This window comes from Oryctolagus cuniculus, chromosome 5, assembly GCF_964237555.1.
Source record: "Oryctolagus cuniculus chromosome 5, mOryCun1.1, whole genome shotgun sequence".
NCBI classification, from domain to species: Eukaryota; Metazoa; Chordata; class Mammalia; order Lagomorpha; family Leporidae; genus Oryctolagus; species Oryctolagus cuniculus.
Window position 1 is genome coordinate 102,964,394 of NC_091436.1, and position 15,946 is coordinate 102,980,339.

At 39.1% G+C, this 15,946-nt stretch overlaps 1 protein-coding gene and 1 long non-coding RNA gene across 3 annotated transcripts in view; one reads left to right on the top strand and one right to left on the bottom strand.

Annotated features, from left to right (window-relative positions):
• Positions 1–14,693, bottom strand: part of COL19A1 (collagen type XIX alpha 1 chain) — a 415,341-nt gene extending 400,648 nt beyond the window's left edge. Inside the window, exons 1-2 of one of the 2 annotated variants that reach the window (XM_051855527.2) lie at positions 12,154–14,693; positions 2,775–2,901 (exon numbers count right to left, since the gene is read on the bottom strand). In XM_051855527.2, coding sequence (XP_051711487.1) covers positions 2,775–2,901; positions 12,154–12,249 — 223 coding nt within the window. In that variant the 5' untranslated portion in view covers positions 12,250–14,693. The remainder of the gene's footprint in view (positions 1–2,774; positions 2,902–12,153) is intronic. The other variant, XM_051855528.2, reaches the window with a different exon arrangement.
• On the top strand, positions 10,908–12,496 carry LOC103349791 (uncharacterized). Its single transcript, XR_007923241.2, has 2 exons — positions 10,908–11,418; positions 11,737–12,496. It is a non-coding gene; the product is annotated as an uncharacterized lncRNA (long non-coding RNA).
• Positions 14,694–15,946: the final 1,253 nt, after the last annotated feature.

Below are 15,946 nucleotides of genomic sequence, written 5' to 3' on the forward strand. Positions count from 1 at the left end.
CATACTCCAGTAATCCCTCGGCTAGTGCTTTGCTGACGTTTCCAATTAATGCAAGTGACACGTGACGTTAAGCCATTTCCATTCATGTTCACATGTGTTTTTTTGTGAGCACCTTCTACCAAATGACATAATAAAAATCAACTCTTAAGTTTTTTTCTTTATGATTTCCTTTAGTGCTTTGTGATATATCAATCTTGTGAGAGTTCAGATTAATTTCGAAGTCTTGCTCTTAGGAAAATTTTTCAAAAAGATTAATTTGGTTAAATAAATTGGAATAGAATATATGCATTTTGGTAGACATATATACAAACTAATTAAAGAATTAAGACACTAAAGATACAAAAGCAAAATATTTAGAAAATCCTAAAATGAGGAAATCTCAGTTATGCAAGATGATTAAATGGTACTCAACAACACTGTGCTGACAGTTAACACAAGTGTGTTGCATACTGAAAATATTTAATAGGGTAGATCTCACACTGTGTTCTTAAACCATAATTTTTTAAAGAGTTACTGAAGGCAAAAATAAAAGAGAAAAGGAACTTGGTGGCATAACATGCCAGATAATCTACAGAGGAAGAGGGTAGGAAATGAAATGTTAATTATCCCAAAGGTGAGTATTTCTCCAAGTATTTTCCCCAGACATCCTGCATTCTATTCACCTAGGGACCTTATTATTACTGGAGAGGCCGGCGCTGCAGCACAGTGGGTTAACACCCTGGCCTGAAGCACCTGCATCCCACACAGGCGCTGGTTCTAGTCCTGGCTGCTCCACTTCCCATCTAGCTCTCTGCTATGGCCTGGGATAGCAGTAGAAGATGGCCCAAGTCCTTGGGCCCCTGCACCCACATGGGAGACCGGGAATAAGCTCCTGGCTTCAGTTTGGCCCAGCCTTGGCCGTTGCGGCCAATTGGGGAGTGAACCATCAGATGGAAGACCTCCCCCTCTCTCTCTGCCTCTCCTCTGAGTAACCCTGACTTTCAAGTAAAATAAATAAATCTTCTGGGGCTGGTGCTGTGGTGTAGTGGGTAAAGCTGCCACCTGCAGTGCCAGTATCCCATATGTGCGCTGGTTTGAGTCCCAGCTGCTCCACTTCCAATCCAGCTCTCTGCTGTGGCCTAGGAAAGCAGTGGAAAATGGTTCAAGTCCTTGGGCTCCTGCACCTGCGTGGGAGACCCAGAGAAAGCTCCTAGTTCGGATCAGCACAGCTCTGGATGTTGTGGCCATCTAGGGAGTGAATCATTGGATGGAAGACCTCGCTCTCTACCTCTACCTCTCTGTAACTCTGCCTTTCGAATAAAGTCTTTAAAAAAAAAAAAAAAAAAGATGTAGTTACTGAATCCTACTCTACTTTGACCTGTATTGTGGTTATCGCTGAGAATAGATGGCAGGTGATTCTTGTTCAAACTGATACCAGAGAACCTTTTATGTAGATACTTCAGGTCATTGTTTTCATCAGGAACAATTGCAACAATTATACCCCAGCTTGTGCCTATGTCCTAGTCAACCAAAGATTCATTCTCCTTTTTAACTTAAACAAACCAAAAAGGAAACAAAATAAACCTATCTTCTCTGAATAAATTGCAAAGCACATTACCTTCCAGGTTTCCCGAGCAGTCATGAATGTGCAAGAACGGCAACATTATCACAATAAAATCCTCTCTCGTGCTCAGCAGATATGTAATTCATAAGTCACTGCAGATGTATTTCTCAAAGTGTATGCCCCTAAAGCTGTATGACAGCCACACGAAGCTATTTATCCAGTAAAATGTTTAAACCTTCCTGTGGATTATTCTAGGAAACATACCTCCTACTAAATGAGCAAACACTGTAAAGACCATTAAGTCTTATACACCATGAAGACCAAGATTGGTTATGCCTTTATAAGTGATTTTATTTTATGTTTCAAACTCAAAAGTCTCTACTTAATTAGTGAGATTATTCATGCTATTCAAAAATTAAAGAAGATTTCAAACAAATAAGCACAATAAGACCTAGTCTTAGACTATGTCCTGTATAATCATCATCAGAATATACTATATATAATCCTTTTCATGGAAGGGAGCTGGAGTTTTATCTTAGCAAATGGTTTCTCCAATGTGTCTCATTCAAATTGTAACATGGAACAAACCAATGCCAATAATTTACACATACTCAATGTTCAAGAATATCCTCCAAATCGAGCACATTACCCATTTTAAAAACCAAATATGGAAATAGATATTTCAAATTGCTGTAAATCCATTTAGCAAGATGTATTAGATGATTAATTTAGCAGCTGCAAGTAAATATGTTTAGCTCAAAACATGCTCTAAAAATCTGTCAATTTTGTGTTTGCCTCATAAGATACAAAACTAACATAAAATTAAAATATATTCCCTTTATTGCTATTTTCATTTTTCCCTTATTAAGATTAGATGTGTCCTCATTAATCTTAATTGGTGATGAGCTTCCTTTTAACTTGAATGCAGTAGTTAGAAGGGAAATGATATATATATATATAAATTTACATACACACATTTATATTTTTAAATATCAATGACAGAAAGGACAGGGGTAGTTACACTAATATAATACTTGAGAAAAATCAGGTAATTTTAAAATTAATGAGTATGATGTGAAGAGCAGTGGTATAAATGAATTATTTACTCTGTACTAATATATTTATAATCTATGGTTTCTGAAGTCTTAAAAAGATTTGTATTAATATTTTCTTAAAGATCTAAAGGCTATAAATAACATCTGGAGTTTGGGTAAGGAGGTGGCATAGATACCTGGCTTGTCCCTGACTGACACGGAAGTGGAAGCAGGAAGCAGGAACATTGCCATCCAAAGCCAGAGTTTCCAAGAGCCAGTGCGCCTCATTGTGCCTTGAAACCATGTGAACAAGTGGACACAAATCTGCAGCAGGGAGAAAAATGTTCCAATAAGCTTAATCACATGTAGTTCCTCTCATTGTCTCCAGAAAAACTTAAAGATAAAACAGATCTTTACCTTATATATAAATACATAATAGGGTATATGATTACATATACATATTAATATATACCTTAATCTGTATGAAAGAATTCCAAGAATATTTTTGGATTAGTTTCTAGTTAGTTATCAGGGTTGATACAGTCTCTTAGAACTTAAATTCTCTCAATTTTATATTTTTTTAAATTGTGGTAAACTATACATAATATGTTCTTAGCCATTTTTTAGTTACAGTTCAGTGGAATGAATGTGCTCACATTCTTGTGCAATCACCACCATCATTCATCTCTAGAACCCTTTCGTCTTACAAAACTAAAACTCTAGAGTCATTAAACTATAGCTTCCCCTCTCCCTCAGCCTCGGAAGCCATCATTCTATTTGATGCATTTATGATTTTTGAATACTGTAGGTACCTCATATAAAAGGAACCATTTTTTAATCTTCTGTGACTTCAGTTAATAAACTAAAAATTTATGCATGTTGTGGCAATGTGTCAGAATTCCCTTCCCTTTTAATGCTGAATAATACTCCATTGTATGAATAGACCACATTTTATCAATTCATCCACTGGTGGACCTTTAGGTTGCTCCCATCTTTTACTACTGTGAACAATGCAGTTATGAACATGGTTGTACAAATAATAATTTGAGTCTTTTCTTTCAAATTCTTTGCACTTATATCCAGGAATAGAATTGATAGAAAATGAAAAACAGAACTACTGTATACTCATATACTCTAAAGAACTACTATACTGCTTTCCATGGCAGTTGCATCACTTCATATTCCAACAACGCTCAAAAGTTCCAACTTTTCTGTATCCCTAGTAACATTTGTTATTTCCTTTCTTTTTAATAGTTGCCACACAACTATTAAATGAATTGGAGATGGTGTCTCATGGTAGTTTGGGTTTACAGGTCCCTAATTATTAACAATGTTGGACATCATTTCACATGCTTATTGGCCATCTGTATAATTTATTTGGATTATCTAATTATTTGTATTAATATATGCAAACAAGTTTGTTGTTGTTGAACTACAGGAGTTCTTTATATATTCTGGATATTAACTCCTTATAAGATTTCTGATTTGCAAATATTCTCTTCCATTCTGTAGGTTTAGTTTTCATTCTGTTGTTTGTGTCTTTTGATACTGTTTTTGTTTTTGCTTGTTTTTTAAAGACTCATTTTAGTTATCCGAAAGGCAGAGTTACTGAGAGAGAGAGAGAGAGAGAGAGAGGACAGGAATAGGGAGGGGAGAGGGAGACAGGAAAGAGGAAAGGTGCAGGAAGGGAGGGGGAGAGAGACAGACAGAAATACAGATCCTCCATTCACTGGTTCAGTTCTCAAATGGCCACTACGGTATGGACTTGGCCCAAGAACCAGGAACTCCATTTGGGTCTCCCACAAGAATGGCAGGGGCCCAAGCAGTTAAGCCATCTTCTGCTGCTTTCCCAGTTGCATTAGTAAGAACATTGGAAGTAGAGCAGCTAGGACCTGAATGGGTGCCCACATGGGATCATCACAGGCATCTATTTTTTGTTGCTTATGCTATTGGTATCACATGTAATGATTCATAATTTTAAAATTTGATTTTACTACCCACAGTTCAGTTTTCTATTAGTTCTGCATCTTTTGGCTTAATTAATGTCAGAATATTTTCTATAAATTTAAGTATGTTATTAGAATTAAATCATCAATGCTATAAAAAGTCATTACGGCACATGTGAAAAGCAATCTTGTATTTAAAAAGAAAAAAATGGATGTATGTAACACCTACTTCCTCTGATAGCTGTCTTTCTGAATGCATACCTCTTGTCTATGGGTATTACAATAAGACTTGCTAAATAGAATCTCATAATGAAAAACAACTTTTTTATAGTGAACTAGCATGGAAGTAAATTACAAGTAAAAATATAATAGCTCAGTGTATTTGACAATCACAATACTATTAGAATAGCTATCCTAAGAGGTCTAAGTATGAAAAAAATGTTATATCACTTTATAATCTTTCAAAGTTTAATCAAGTCTACTATAAATTAATTCATATCAGGGTTTCAGTTACATTGATAGATTCTCTTTAGAATAAGAAAGTCACCATTTGTCTGCCTTGCTCTCTACCTTTCAAGTTAAATGAAAATAAGTAAAACTTTTGAAAAGTTTTACTTTTGGTCAAACCAGAAACTCAAATATCACTTTGATTCTTCTGTCTTCTTCATCCCTTTTCCCTACATCCAAACCATCCACCAGTCATGTTACCCTAAACACATCGCGAAGCCATCCACTTCTATTCCTGTCATTGTCCTACATCAAATCACCCTGGTCTTGACTTCTCAACAGCATCCTAACTAGTTTCTCCCCTCCATTACTGACTCCTCATCAAATTCGTCCTTTGTATAGCACTAGAGATCCTTATTTAAAATGAAATTTGGATCATATAACTTCTGATCTTTAATGGTTTTCCATTGTACTTCAAATATAATCCAAGAGCCTTTCACGGCTGAACAATCTTCTGCTCTCTTCACAGATGTCCTACTTCTCAAGTTCCCAGAGTCTTTCCAACCTCACGGTTTTTGGGTATACTATTTCCTCATCCTGAAACATTTTGGGTCCTGTTCATCCTTCATCTTTCATCAGTGTTCCTGTGTGGGAGAGCTCTTATCTGACCAAGAAGTGTTGTTGCTCCATAATTCTGTATCTCAGACTTTATTTTGCTGTGTACACACATTTATTGTACAATTGTAAGATCTATGAGTACAGCAACTGTGTCTTGTCCTTCACTGTATAGTGGATACCTAGCATAGTTTCTGGAACAGCAGAGACTCAATAACTTTGTCGAATTTTTAAATGTTAATAAGTTAATGAAATACAATGATTGGGAGACAGTGAAATACATGTATAATTCTTAAGGTATTTCAAGATCTCATAATATTTCCAAGGTTATTTATGTGCATTCTTCCTCTTTGTGTTTCCTAAAGTGTGTTTACTAATTGAGGTTTCTGTTGTTTAGATAATGATTAAATATGTACTCCATTCAGCTAAAAACATTTTTTAAACCTTTTATCAAAGTTTCTAAATAAATCCTTGTATAAACACGTTTTTTTTAAGAACTGGAACCTCTGCTGGAGGCATTTACAGGGTTGGAGCCAACACAACTGTCAAAGGCAAGAAACTTCCTTTGACCTTGGTACCTCTCTAAACTTCTGCTTTTCCCAATCTTTCTCATCATTCCCATACACTTACTGTTCTCAGGCTGCTTCTTGCTGCCCTGGACACTCACCTGGAGCCCTTTTAGGATTTCTTAATCCTGGGCTTTATTCACAGTCTCCTTCCTCATCAAACCTGGGTAGGTTTCTATTCTGTCTCCTTAGGTCCTAACTAGCTGCTTATCAAGGTAATTTTACAAATGAATCCAAGTCAGTGTTATGACAATTATGTATTGCTCTTTCCAGATAAAAGAGTCAACATAGAACTTCAATTCTTAAAGTAACTAATGAAGACCCTCAGAATAAAATATGAATTCCAAGGTTTCTTAATGCCCTCAAATAATTTTTTCTAAAGATGGCTCATGATACATTTTAAGCAGAATATGGAGAATATGGGTCACATTTCTGAAGGAATTTTTTACATGTGGATTTTAGTATTCATAACTTGAAGGACAGGCATTAACATAGCATGAGGATAGAGATTTAAATACCATGTGTCAAAATATTTGAAAATCAAAAATAAAGCCAATAATACTGATACAGACATGTTTTACCTCAGCACATAGCTTCCAAAAGACCTAAAAGGTCCAGGTCAAGTTTAGAATTAAACAGATCAGGCTTTCTGGGATGTGCTGCCTTCTGATCTGAACCAGACATAAATCCTCCATCTTTTTCTATTTCTGGATCCATCTGCAGAATGAAGAGTCTCACTCACACAAATGTGAACCTTCCACTAAGTTTACACTCTGTCCACAGCACCTGGAAACAGCCACCTCTTAGTCTGCCTTTAAATTTCCTAACACCATCCTTGAAATTTATAAGGCAAAACTATCAAAACTAAGAATATTTTAATTAGGGCACAGATTTTTAAACACATTCTTTCTTACTCTAAATTTGTATACAGAATACATAGAAATATTATAAAACATTAATATTTCATTCCATTAGTAGGATGAAGTCCCTACTATGAACCAGTGACAGTAAACAGCGAGTCAAGCAGAAGTCCCTGCATCACTCTGGTCAGGGAGATCAAAGGTAAACACACACATAACCCTTCAGACAGATTCTAGGAAGTAAAAGAAAGGAAAATATGAGACAGAATGATGGAATGGTGGGTTTGCCAAAATGGCAAGGGCCCTCTCGGAGCAAGCTTTTGAGTAAAAACAAATCAAATCTGCCATTGGAGCTCAAATAATTTTACTGTTATGTCATGTACAGTTTTATCATGCTAAGTATCTTGGAAACTTAGTTTTAGGTAAAGGGTAAAGACAACATCAAAACAGAAAATAACATAAAAGAACAAGTGTAAGAAAATAGAATTACTATTTTAAGAAGATTGTTAAATGAGCACAATGCAACACTTCTACTTTCAAAAAGGTAGGTCTGATTTGTTAAATTACAAAACATTTGTCAAAAATAGAAATGCTGTGTGACTCGGTAGGAGTCCATCTTTAATGCACACCTTCTTGACTACTCTCCAATATGCCTATACGTAACGCCACCAGGAAAATCTGGCCATACTGTTATTAAATGACACATCATGTAAATGAGCAAAAACAACAGGTGTGTCATACATCTGTTCTTTTACCAATCTTGAGAATCTATCTTTAGTAAAGCTATAGTAGAGTCTATAAACCATTAGGGAGAAAAAAAAAAAGATCAAAAGCTAAACCTTTAGAGTTAAAAATCCAAGTAAATAATCAAACAAATATCCCTATTTAGAACTAGGTAGAATACAATTTCACAGTTGTATCATTGCCTGGAGTAATGAAATTGAAATAAGGTTACAGAGTTGGTTTTTTGTTTGTTTTTTGTTTGTTTGTTTGTTTTTTTCTTTTTTTTTTGGCAACTCGGGAAAAGTTCCTTGCCTTACTGTGTTCAACAGAAACCTCTTGACCTTCAAATTTTAATTACATGCATCATCATTAATTTAGGAACCCAAGTTAGACATTTCAAAATCATCTTCAATTCTTTATTCATCCCCTTCCCATATCAAATACCTAGCAAGGTTTGTCAAATCCCTAGGTCTATCAAACTCATCTTTCTCAGCCTCATGTCTTGTTATCTCCTCCAAAACACTGCTCCATCAAAGTGTTCACAATTCTCACAATTTGTCAGACTTCTGTGAATGTGTTTTTGATGGCTGAAAGGTCCCCAAATCCTTTCTCCATTTGAAGAGCACTTATCCTAACTTCGCCATGCAGTGTGAATGTCACATCCTCTGTGAAGTCCCATAGAACCATCCCAGGCAGGGTTCATTAATCACTGCCTTTTGATCCACCTGAATGTGGCACCAACTTTGCTTCAGGTCAGACTATAGAGGTTGAATATTGCTAAATTGAAGTGTCTGACATCCAAAATGCTCCAACATGGCACCACAAATGGAAAGTTTGACACCTGACTTCATATGAGATGTTGTAGTCAAAACACAGGGGCATTAAAAATAATAGCTGAAAATGCAACATATCATTGCAACATCATGTTTAGACTTGGTCCCCATCCCCAGGGTAACTAATATATATGTGAAAATATTCTAAAATCTGAAAACATCCCAAATCCCAAATACTTCTGGTCCCAAGCATCTCAGATAACAGATGCTAAACCTGTACTGCACTGTAATAATTGATTTGAAATCTGCCTTTTTTCTCCAAGATGTTCCATATAGACTATTTTATTCACACATCTTCTTTAAACAGGACATGTAGTAGGTGCTTGTGTTCAATTCATAGGTTGACTATGGTCTAAGGCAATATATTTGGACTGAAATTAAATCAAAATTTTGAGAACTGTTAAGTAATACATCTATGTAAGGAACATTTATAGAAGTATATTTTGAATTAAGGAATTATATTTATAAAGAAAGCTCATTGAACATCATTGAGACAAAATACTGTTAAAATTAATTCTCTGCTTCCTTAGAAAACATACTCCAATTCCTAGTGTTTGTACTACTCTTAAACTATCACATTTATTCAAAGTTCTATATTACTTCTCCTGTTAAACTAGTACTTACTTCCTATAGGGTCTAAACCTCAAGTTCCTTCTAAGCATGCATCCCTAATTACCTTCATTCTCCCAATCTTGTCTGTTTTATTGACTCACTTCTCTGAACTATAATTACCTCCATCAACTTTTCTGATGACTCTCAATTTAAACCACCACATCCAGCCTGCATTGTTTCTGACTACGATTATCTACATTATTTCCCACAGCTATATTAGTGATTCAGTGTCACAAAACACTATTCTAATTCATCAAGTTTTCCTACTCTTTTTGAAGACTTTTTTTATCTAGTCATTTCCACAACATCAGAATTTTCTATCTCTCAAAAAGAAGGGTCAGCAGCTCTGCTCTTCACATCCATGCATAGATAAATCAGGTCTATTGGTTAACTGTTGCATTCCCCAACTTTTAAGTTGAACATGCAACTTCCTCATCTGTTATTATTGGCCTACAAACAAAGCACCCAGAAGAGCCTGCTGCCTCTTAGCTTCTCCTTTCCAGTCTCTTGCTGGCAGGTCCTCCTTCAGGTTTCCCTCCAGCTTGGACTCTATTAGTAGGCACAGGACTGCTCACTCCCACCTCTCAGGCTTCATCCATGCCATTCCTTCCTGCTGGAATGTTCTCCCTGCTCTCTTCTGTTAAACCTCAGTTATTCTCTGCCCATTTACAATGAATGTGTTCAATGTGGCCTCAGATATCACAACTCTGACACCACTCATTTCGTCTTTTCCCAGCTTCCTTTCAGGGTTATATATAGTCATCTGTATTGCTCCATTTCTTCATCTTCCTGTTTATTTTCCATTCTTCACTTGAATTTGCACTTAACGATGCCAATTAGCCACACTACCATGATTGCTATCTCCATATCATTTTCCTCTAGAACAACCCACTCTCTGCACCCACTGGTCATTTCTCATGCATCCACTGGAGAAAATGAACTAAAATTGCATCAGGAGAAACTGGAGGACCAAAAAAAAAAAAAAAAGGAAATTCTCCATTTCTGAGAATATAGCATGGGCTTCCATCTGCTTTGGATAGTTTTCTTGGGCGGCAAGGATTCAGAGCCAGACAAACTGTCCCCATTGCAGTAATAATCGTAGGTCATTTGCATATGTCATTTACTTTCTTTTTGCTCTTTCTCTGAGCTGTCTATGCAAGTTCAGGCTCGCTCTGCTCTACTGCCACACCTTCCCCTTTCTCTCCCAGGAAGCCCCACTTAGATGCCTTACCATTTTAAGAGATTAGCATGGAAATACAGGCCAAGTACTTTCCTTTGTGATCCCTAGGGAGAGAATTTTCTACTCGCTGTCATCTTTTCCACTCTGAAGAGTTATTCCTACCCAAAGGACCCCATGTCCCCTTCAGAGGGGACATTTGTGTACGCTTTAACCACTTGTATGCCTGAACATCTCAGCCACTCCTTCGCAGGGACCCATCAAAGATCTCTCAGCTTCTACAGGGTTCTCCTGGTTTCACCCCACCCACAGCAAGGAGACCCTGAAAACCACATATGTGATTAGGGTGTCTCTCCTTCTCTAAGAACAATAGTGCTTGATTTGGGCAAGAGAGACGATGATGGCGGGGTGGAAGGTAGGAGTCCTCCCCTCCCAAGTTAAGCAGGTGTAAAATCCTCTTGAGCGCCCTGATCACTCCATCTTGTTCTCCTCAGACTTCCCCAACCAGAAAACAGTCGGAAGCCTTGTTGGGAGGTGGCGTGGGGGGAGGCAGCACAGTTTATTTCCTGCTATATGCATTTTCAGCATTCTGCCCCCCAAGTGCTTCTTTCCCAGAGACTGGCGATGCCTCCCGGGGTCCTTCTTCCTCTCCCCACCCTCTCATCAGCCGGGAGGCTCGTGTTTAACCTGGCCTGTCCACCAGCTCACCCGCCCAGGCGTCGCCCCCGCTCAGTTAGCCTGCACCGGGCAGGTCTCGATCCCACGGATCCCACGCCTGCCTGCTCCACCAGAGCGGGCGTGCCCGGCGGCGAGCTTGGTTCCGGGCCAACAAACTTCGTCGGGACCCCGCAGCGCCCGAGCCGGCTGCGCGCGCCGCCTGCTTCCCACGGCCGCTGTGGCAGTGGCGGCGCCAGCGCGCTGAAGGCGGGGGCGGCCGGGTTCCCGCGGCCGAGGAGGGGGCCGCGTCGGGCGAGCGCCCGGCGCGGGACGTTCCCGCGGAGACGGCGAGGACGGCTGGGACGGCGGCGGCGCTCTGTCGGGCCGCGCTGCGCAGGCTGCAGGGTAATTAGGAAGCAGGGTGGCACGCTCCGGGGCTCGACTGGGCTGGGGTGGCCGGAGCCCCGGGATCCGCGCCCGCGCCGCCCCCTCTGGTGCTGCCATTGGGAGAAAACGCCCGCAGGTCGGAATAGGTAGCCCCTGGCCGGGGAGCTGGGCACAGGAACCTCGCTGCTCCCCGTTTACGGCCCCAAAACTGGGTAACATCTCTAGGACAGGCTCCCCACCCTCCTCCCCCACTTCCCCCCAAAAGCCCTAACGGCGTGAACTGATCTTGAGCTTACTTGATTTGTGCATTTAACCCCACGGGTATTTTCTTCTTAGGTATTTGATGTCGGGTTTCACCTGCGTCAGCATTGCTCCCTAGTTGTGCCTTACCAGTGCACAGAGCCCGAGAACCCACCTGGGACGGAAGTGGAACGCAGAAAGCCTGCATTATGCGAGCATGCGAACGCGAAGTCCAGTGTAGGTAGCCTGGAAAAGCGGCCGTGTCTGCCAGTCGTTTTCTGGCCCCGTCTCTGAGCTACCTACGGGCATGCGGAATTGCAGGTGTGCGTTATCCAACCCGCCGAAACCAACAGACATGTGTGGCACGGTTTTTTTTTTTTTCTTTTTTGAAATATGTTCTTGAAAAGCAGATGCACGCCAAGTGAGCAGACTCGCGAGCAGATGACCCAGACCGGGCATGTGTGCGGGCTGGCGAGCGAGTGAAAGGGCCGGTGGCCAAGCTGCGCAGCTTACCTTGAATTGGTGGGAGAGCCCTTCGGAGGCGCCGTGGAGTCCGGGCAGGGCCGCCGCACCGCCGAGGAGTGGCCCGAGTGGGGACGGGGGACGCATCTCTGCCCTTATTAGTCTCTCCCAGTGTGGCCCTCCCACTCCGCCAGGACGAGACTCCGCATTTCAGCACGCCGCCAACTCGTGCATAGGTTTTTGTGATGGACAACAAGGTCTCGCCTTCCAGCTGGGAATAATGCCTTGCAGGTTGAGGTTTTCTTCGCAGTTTCACGGAGACGATGCTGCCCAGATGCAGATGCGTAGGGCTTCCCACTCCTGACTAGAAACAAGTGTTGCCAAAGTCGTGTGTGTGGCGTGTTATTCACCCTTCACAGGTAGATAATTGGCTTTTCAACAGCTGAGCTAAAAAAAGGTATCAGCTAGGTTTCATTTTTCACTTTTCTGTCGGCAGTGTGTGTCCTCCAGCTATGCTTGTGTGTGCAGGTTTTTTGTGGCTTAGTTTGTCTCAGAGTCCACAAAAGTGTTTTGTGATTTTAAATATCCTACCTTTCCGTGGATTGGTGCTACCGATCTTGGCTTTTGAACTCTTTGGGATCGTTTCGGATACGTAAGGCTGACGTTTTTCTTTGCAGATCTGTGTAGGTGTAGGGTGTGTGTGTATGTGTGTGTGTAGACAGAATATTACATATGCACGTATATGGATACATAGATAGCAGGTATATGCGTATTTGTAGGCATATTTATGTGTGGATGAGATGCATGTGTATATACATAACATGTGAAAAAGCCAGTGTGGAAGTCAGAAAAGTATGCCAGGTGTTAGAAAACAGATGAATTGGTTCAATACTTTCATTATTTGTTTTTGCTCCACTTGAGGGAATAGAATAAACTGTATTGTTGAAAACCATTAAACTTAAAAGTTACCTAGGACCATAGAAATAAGCTTCACAAATCAGGACTCACAGATGAGGGAGTAGGTGAAATCAGGCTGACAAAACTAAAAATGAGAAGAACAATTTATCAAGATAGTTCGGTTCCATGTCATTGGGGTAAAAGTACTAATATATCAACTCGTGGTTTTTAAACCTATTTTCTTCCTAATCACAGTGGTGCAGTGTTGGAGTCTTGGCCTCCATAGTGATGCAAACCATGTTGGTATATCAGGATTTGAAGCCGCGTGGTGTGTTTCCTTCAGTTTTCATCACAAATTTCTGGTGAACTGTGGACAGAGGCCAAGGAGGGAGAACATGCCATGCATGAGTCAGCCTGCTTAAGTGGCCATTTGAGAAACACGATTCACAAACTTTCATTAGACTTTTGGTGATCATTCTCAATTTTTTAAAAGAATTTTATCCCTATTTGATTTATTTCCCTAAGCCATTATACTTTAAATACCTTTAGAATTGAATTGACACCATCCAGGCTTGATTTCTGATAGACTAAGTTTATCTTATTAGCATTTAATTGATACTATTTAAAATAAAGCTTTAGAACTTACCTAAGAAGAAAGCCACAATGTTGGTTTTGTGTTTTAATAAAAGTCGATCAGTTTCATATTAGCATTATTTTGTTAAGTACTTTAATAATTTTAGATACAGGTATTTATGAAAGAGCCAAACACTTATATTTTTGTTTCTGTCTCAAAATGCTCATTTCTCTAAATACGGCATTGAGCCAAACAAGATCTTGGAAAAGAGCAAGAAATGAATAAATGACACAAAATTATTATTATCTGTTGCTTGCTGTGTTCCTAGATTCACCCGCATTGCAAAACAAACAGAGATTTCCTTATTTTTTTTTTCTTTGCATCTAGGCTGGTTTCATGATTACAAACTATTGTATCCCTAGATTTTGGTCCTTTAGCCAATTCTTTCATTGAATGTTAAGCTGACTTCAAATAGAAAGAGCGTTTGCCCAAACACCTTTGATTTATCTAAGCCAACTACAATTATAAATGATCAGCTTTCCTCCTGCTTCTGAAACTTGCTGGTGAACAAACGTGAAAATCATGGGGAAATCTGACAGGACTCTAAATTCCAACAAACAGCTTGCAGCGCTGCTGGCTCCCAGTTTAGCTGTGTGCTCTGTGTACTGAAAAAGAATATAAGAAATTGAAAAAAAAATGCTTTCAACATTTATGCTCCATGGAAGGCAGAGTTAACTATTTTTATGTCATAGGAGGAATAAATTCATTTAAAGTGTTTAAAAAAAAAACCCAGTTCCATATTTGTAATGCTCCACTTACAGAAACTGAGTCATTTAAAATGAACACTGCACCATATTTTGATAACTCGGGTATAATAAATTCAAAGAATGTGTTTCTTCTCAGCCTCACTTCTCAAGCTCTGCTGTTTAATGTGTATTTCTTATTTCCTTTTTTCCCCCTGTACTTCTGTACTCCCAGCTATGTTGGTTTTCTTTTTGTCTTTCGTAATTATTTTTCCACATTTCTTCCCCTTCATAGTTTCTATTTTCCAAGAAGAAAGAATTTCATCATTGCCCCCAGCCAACTTCATAGTTACCAAGCCATAAAAGTGTTCATTCTTTATTGAATTTGTGGGGCACAGCCATATATGCCTCCCATACATATCCCATGGAAATACTTCAAGGCATCAATAGTGGATGAACAGACGTTACTGTTGACTGTAAATACCAAATCTGACTTGTCATTGCTAGCATGCACTGCCCATTCTGTTCCTTTTGAGATCACTACTATGAATGATATTCTTAAGGGTAAAAGGAAAGTAGTTCTGTTGGTTTGGGAACTGTCAAAAGTAAGGGCATCTTTTAAACTTAAATGCCATTTTTACCATGTGTCAGAAAATACTTCTCCTCCTAGAGAAAATAACATTCCACTGGTTGTTTTCATATTTGCTTCCATTCCTGGAAGAAATTCTACCTCGTGACATTGACTCAGTTTAGAAGTGAGAGGAGAAGTGATCATAGATATGCCTTTCACTTAGTTTATTAGTCCCTCTTCCCAGGGATCAGTGACTCTGAAAGGAAATATGGGAAAAGACAAATGCCTGACTGGGGAAATGTTTATTAATGTATATCTAGTTCTTAAAAATCATGAGAGAGAGAGTCAAAAAATAGAGAGGCAATTTCACAAGGGAAATATAAAAGGACAATAAATTCATGAGAAATACTCTTTAATTAGTATGCAAAAAATGCATGTTTATAAAGGAACCAATTTCTCCTGCCCGTTTTGCCAGGATTAATCTTCGTGATTATGCATGGTGTTGGCTAAGTAAAGAGCATTCTCAGCACCTCTTGAGTAAGTATAAATAGTGTAGTCTTTCTAAAGGGCAAATTAGACATGAGTATTAAAAGTAAAAAAACCAAAATGCATGAATCCTGCATCATGAACTCCTCTAATACAGTAACTATGGTTATTTCTGTGTCAGGATTTTGATTGCTTTCCTCTGCTTATCTGTAACTTAAGAAGTTTCTACAGGAACATGTATTAGAGTTGTAATAAAAGTACAACAGACAAGAGAAAGTGATGTTTTATCTCCAGAAAATTAATAAAACAAGAGTCAAGAAATTGATTTTTCAAGTAGTGGTTTTAATAATTTCCAACAAGAATTTTCCAGGTAGACATTAATATATGACTTATACCATATAAACTGAGTCTGGTAATCTCACTAGGAAGCAGATATTAAGCAGTGAATTCATTCAATACATACTTTCGAATTCCTCTTAAGGGGAGAACTACAAGAGTATACAAAGAGAGGTTGAATGTGGGCCCCACTTCCTGGAGTTTAACATTTGGCAAGAAAAAGAAGACATGCATACT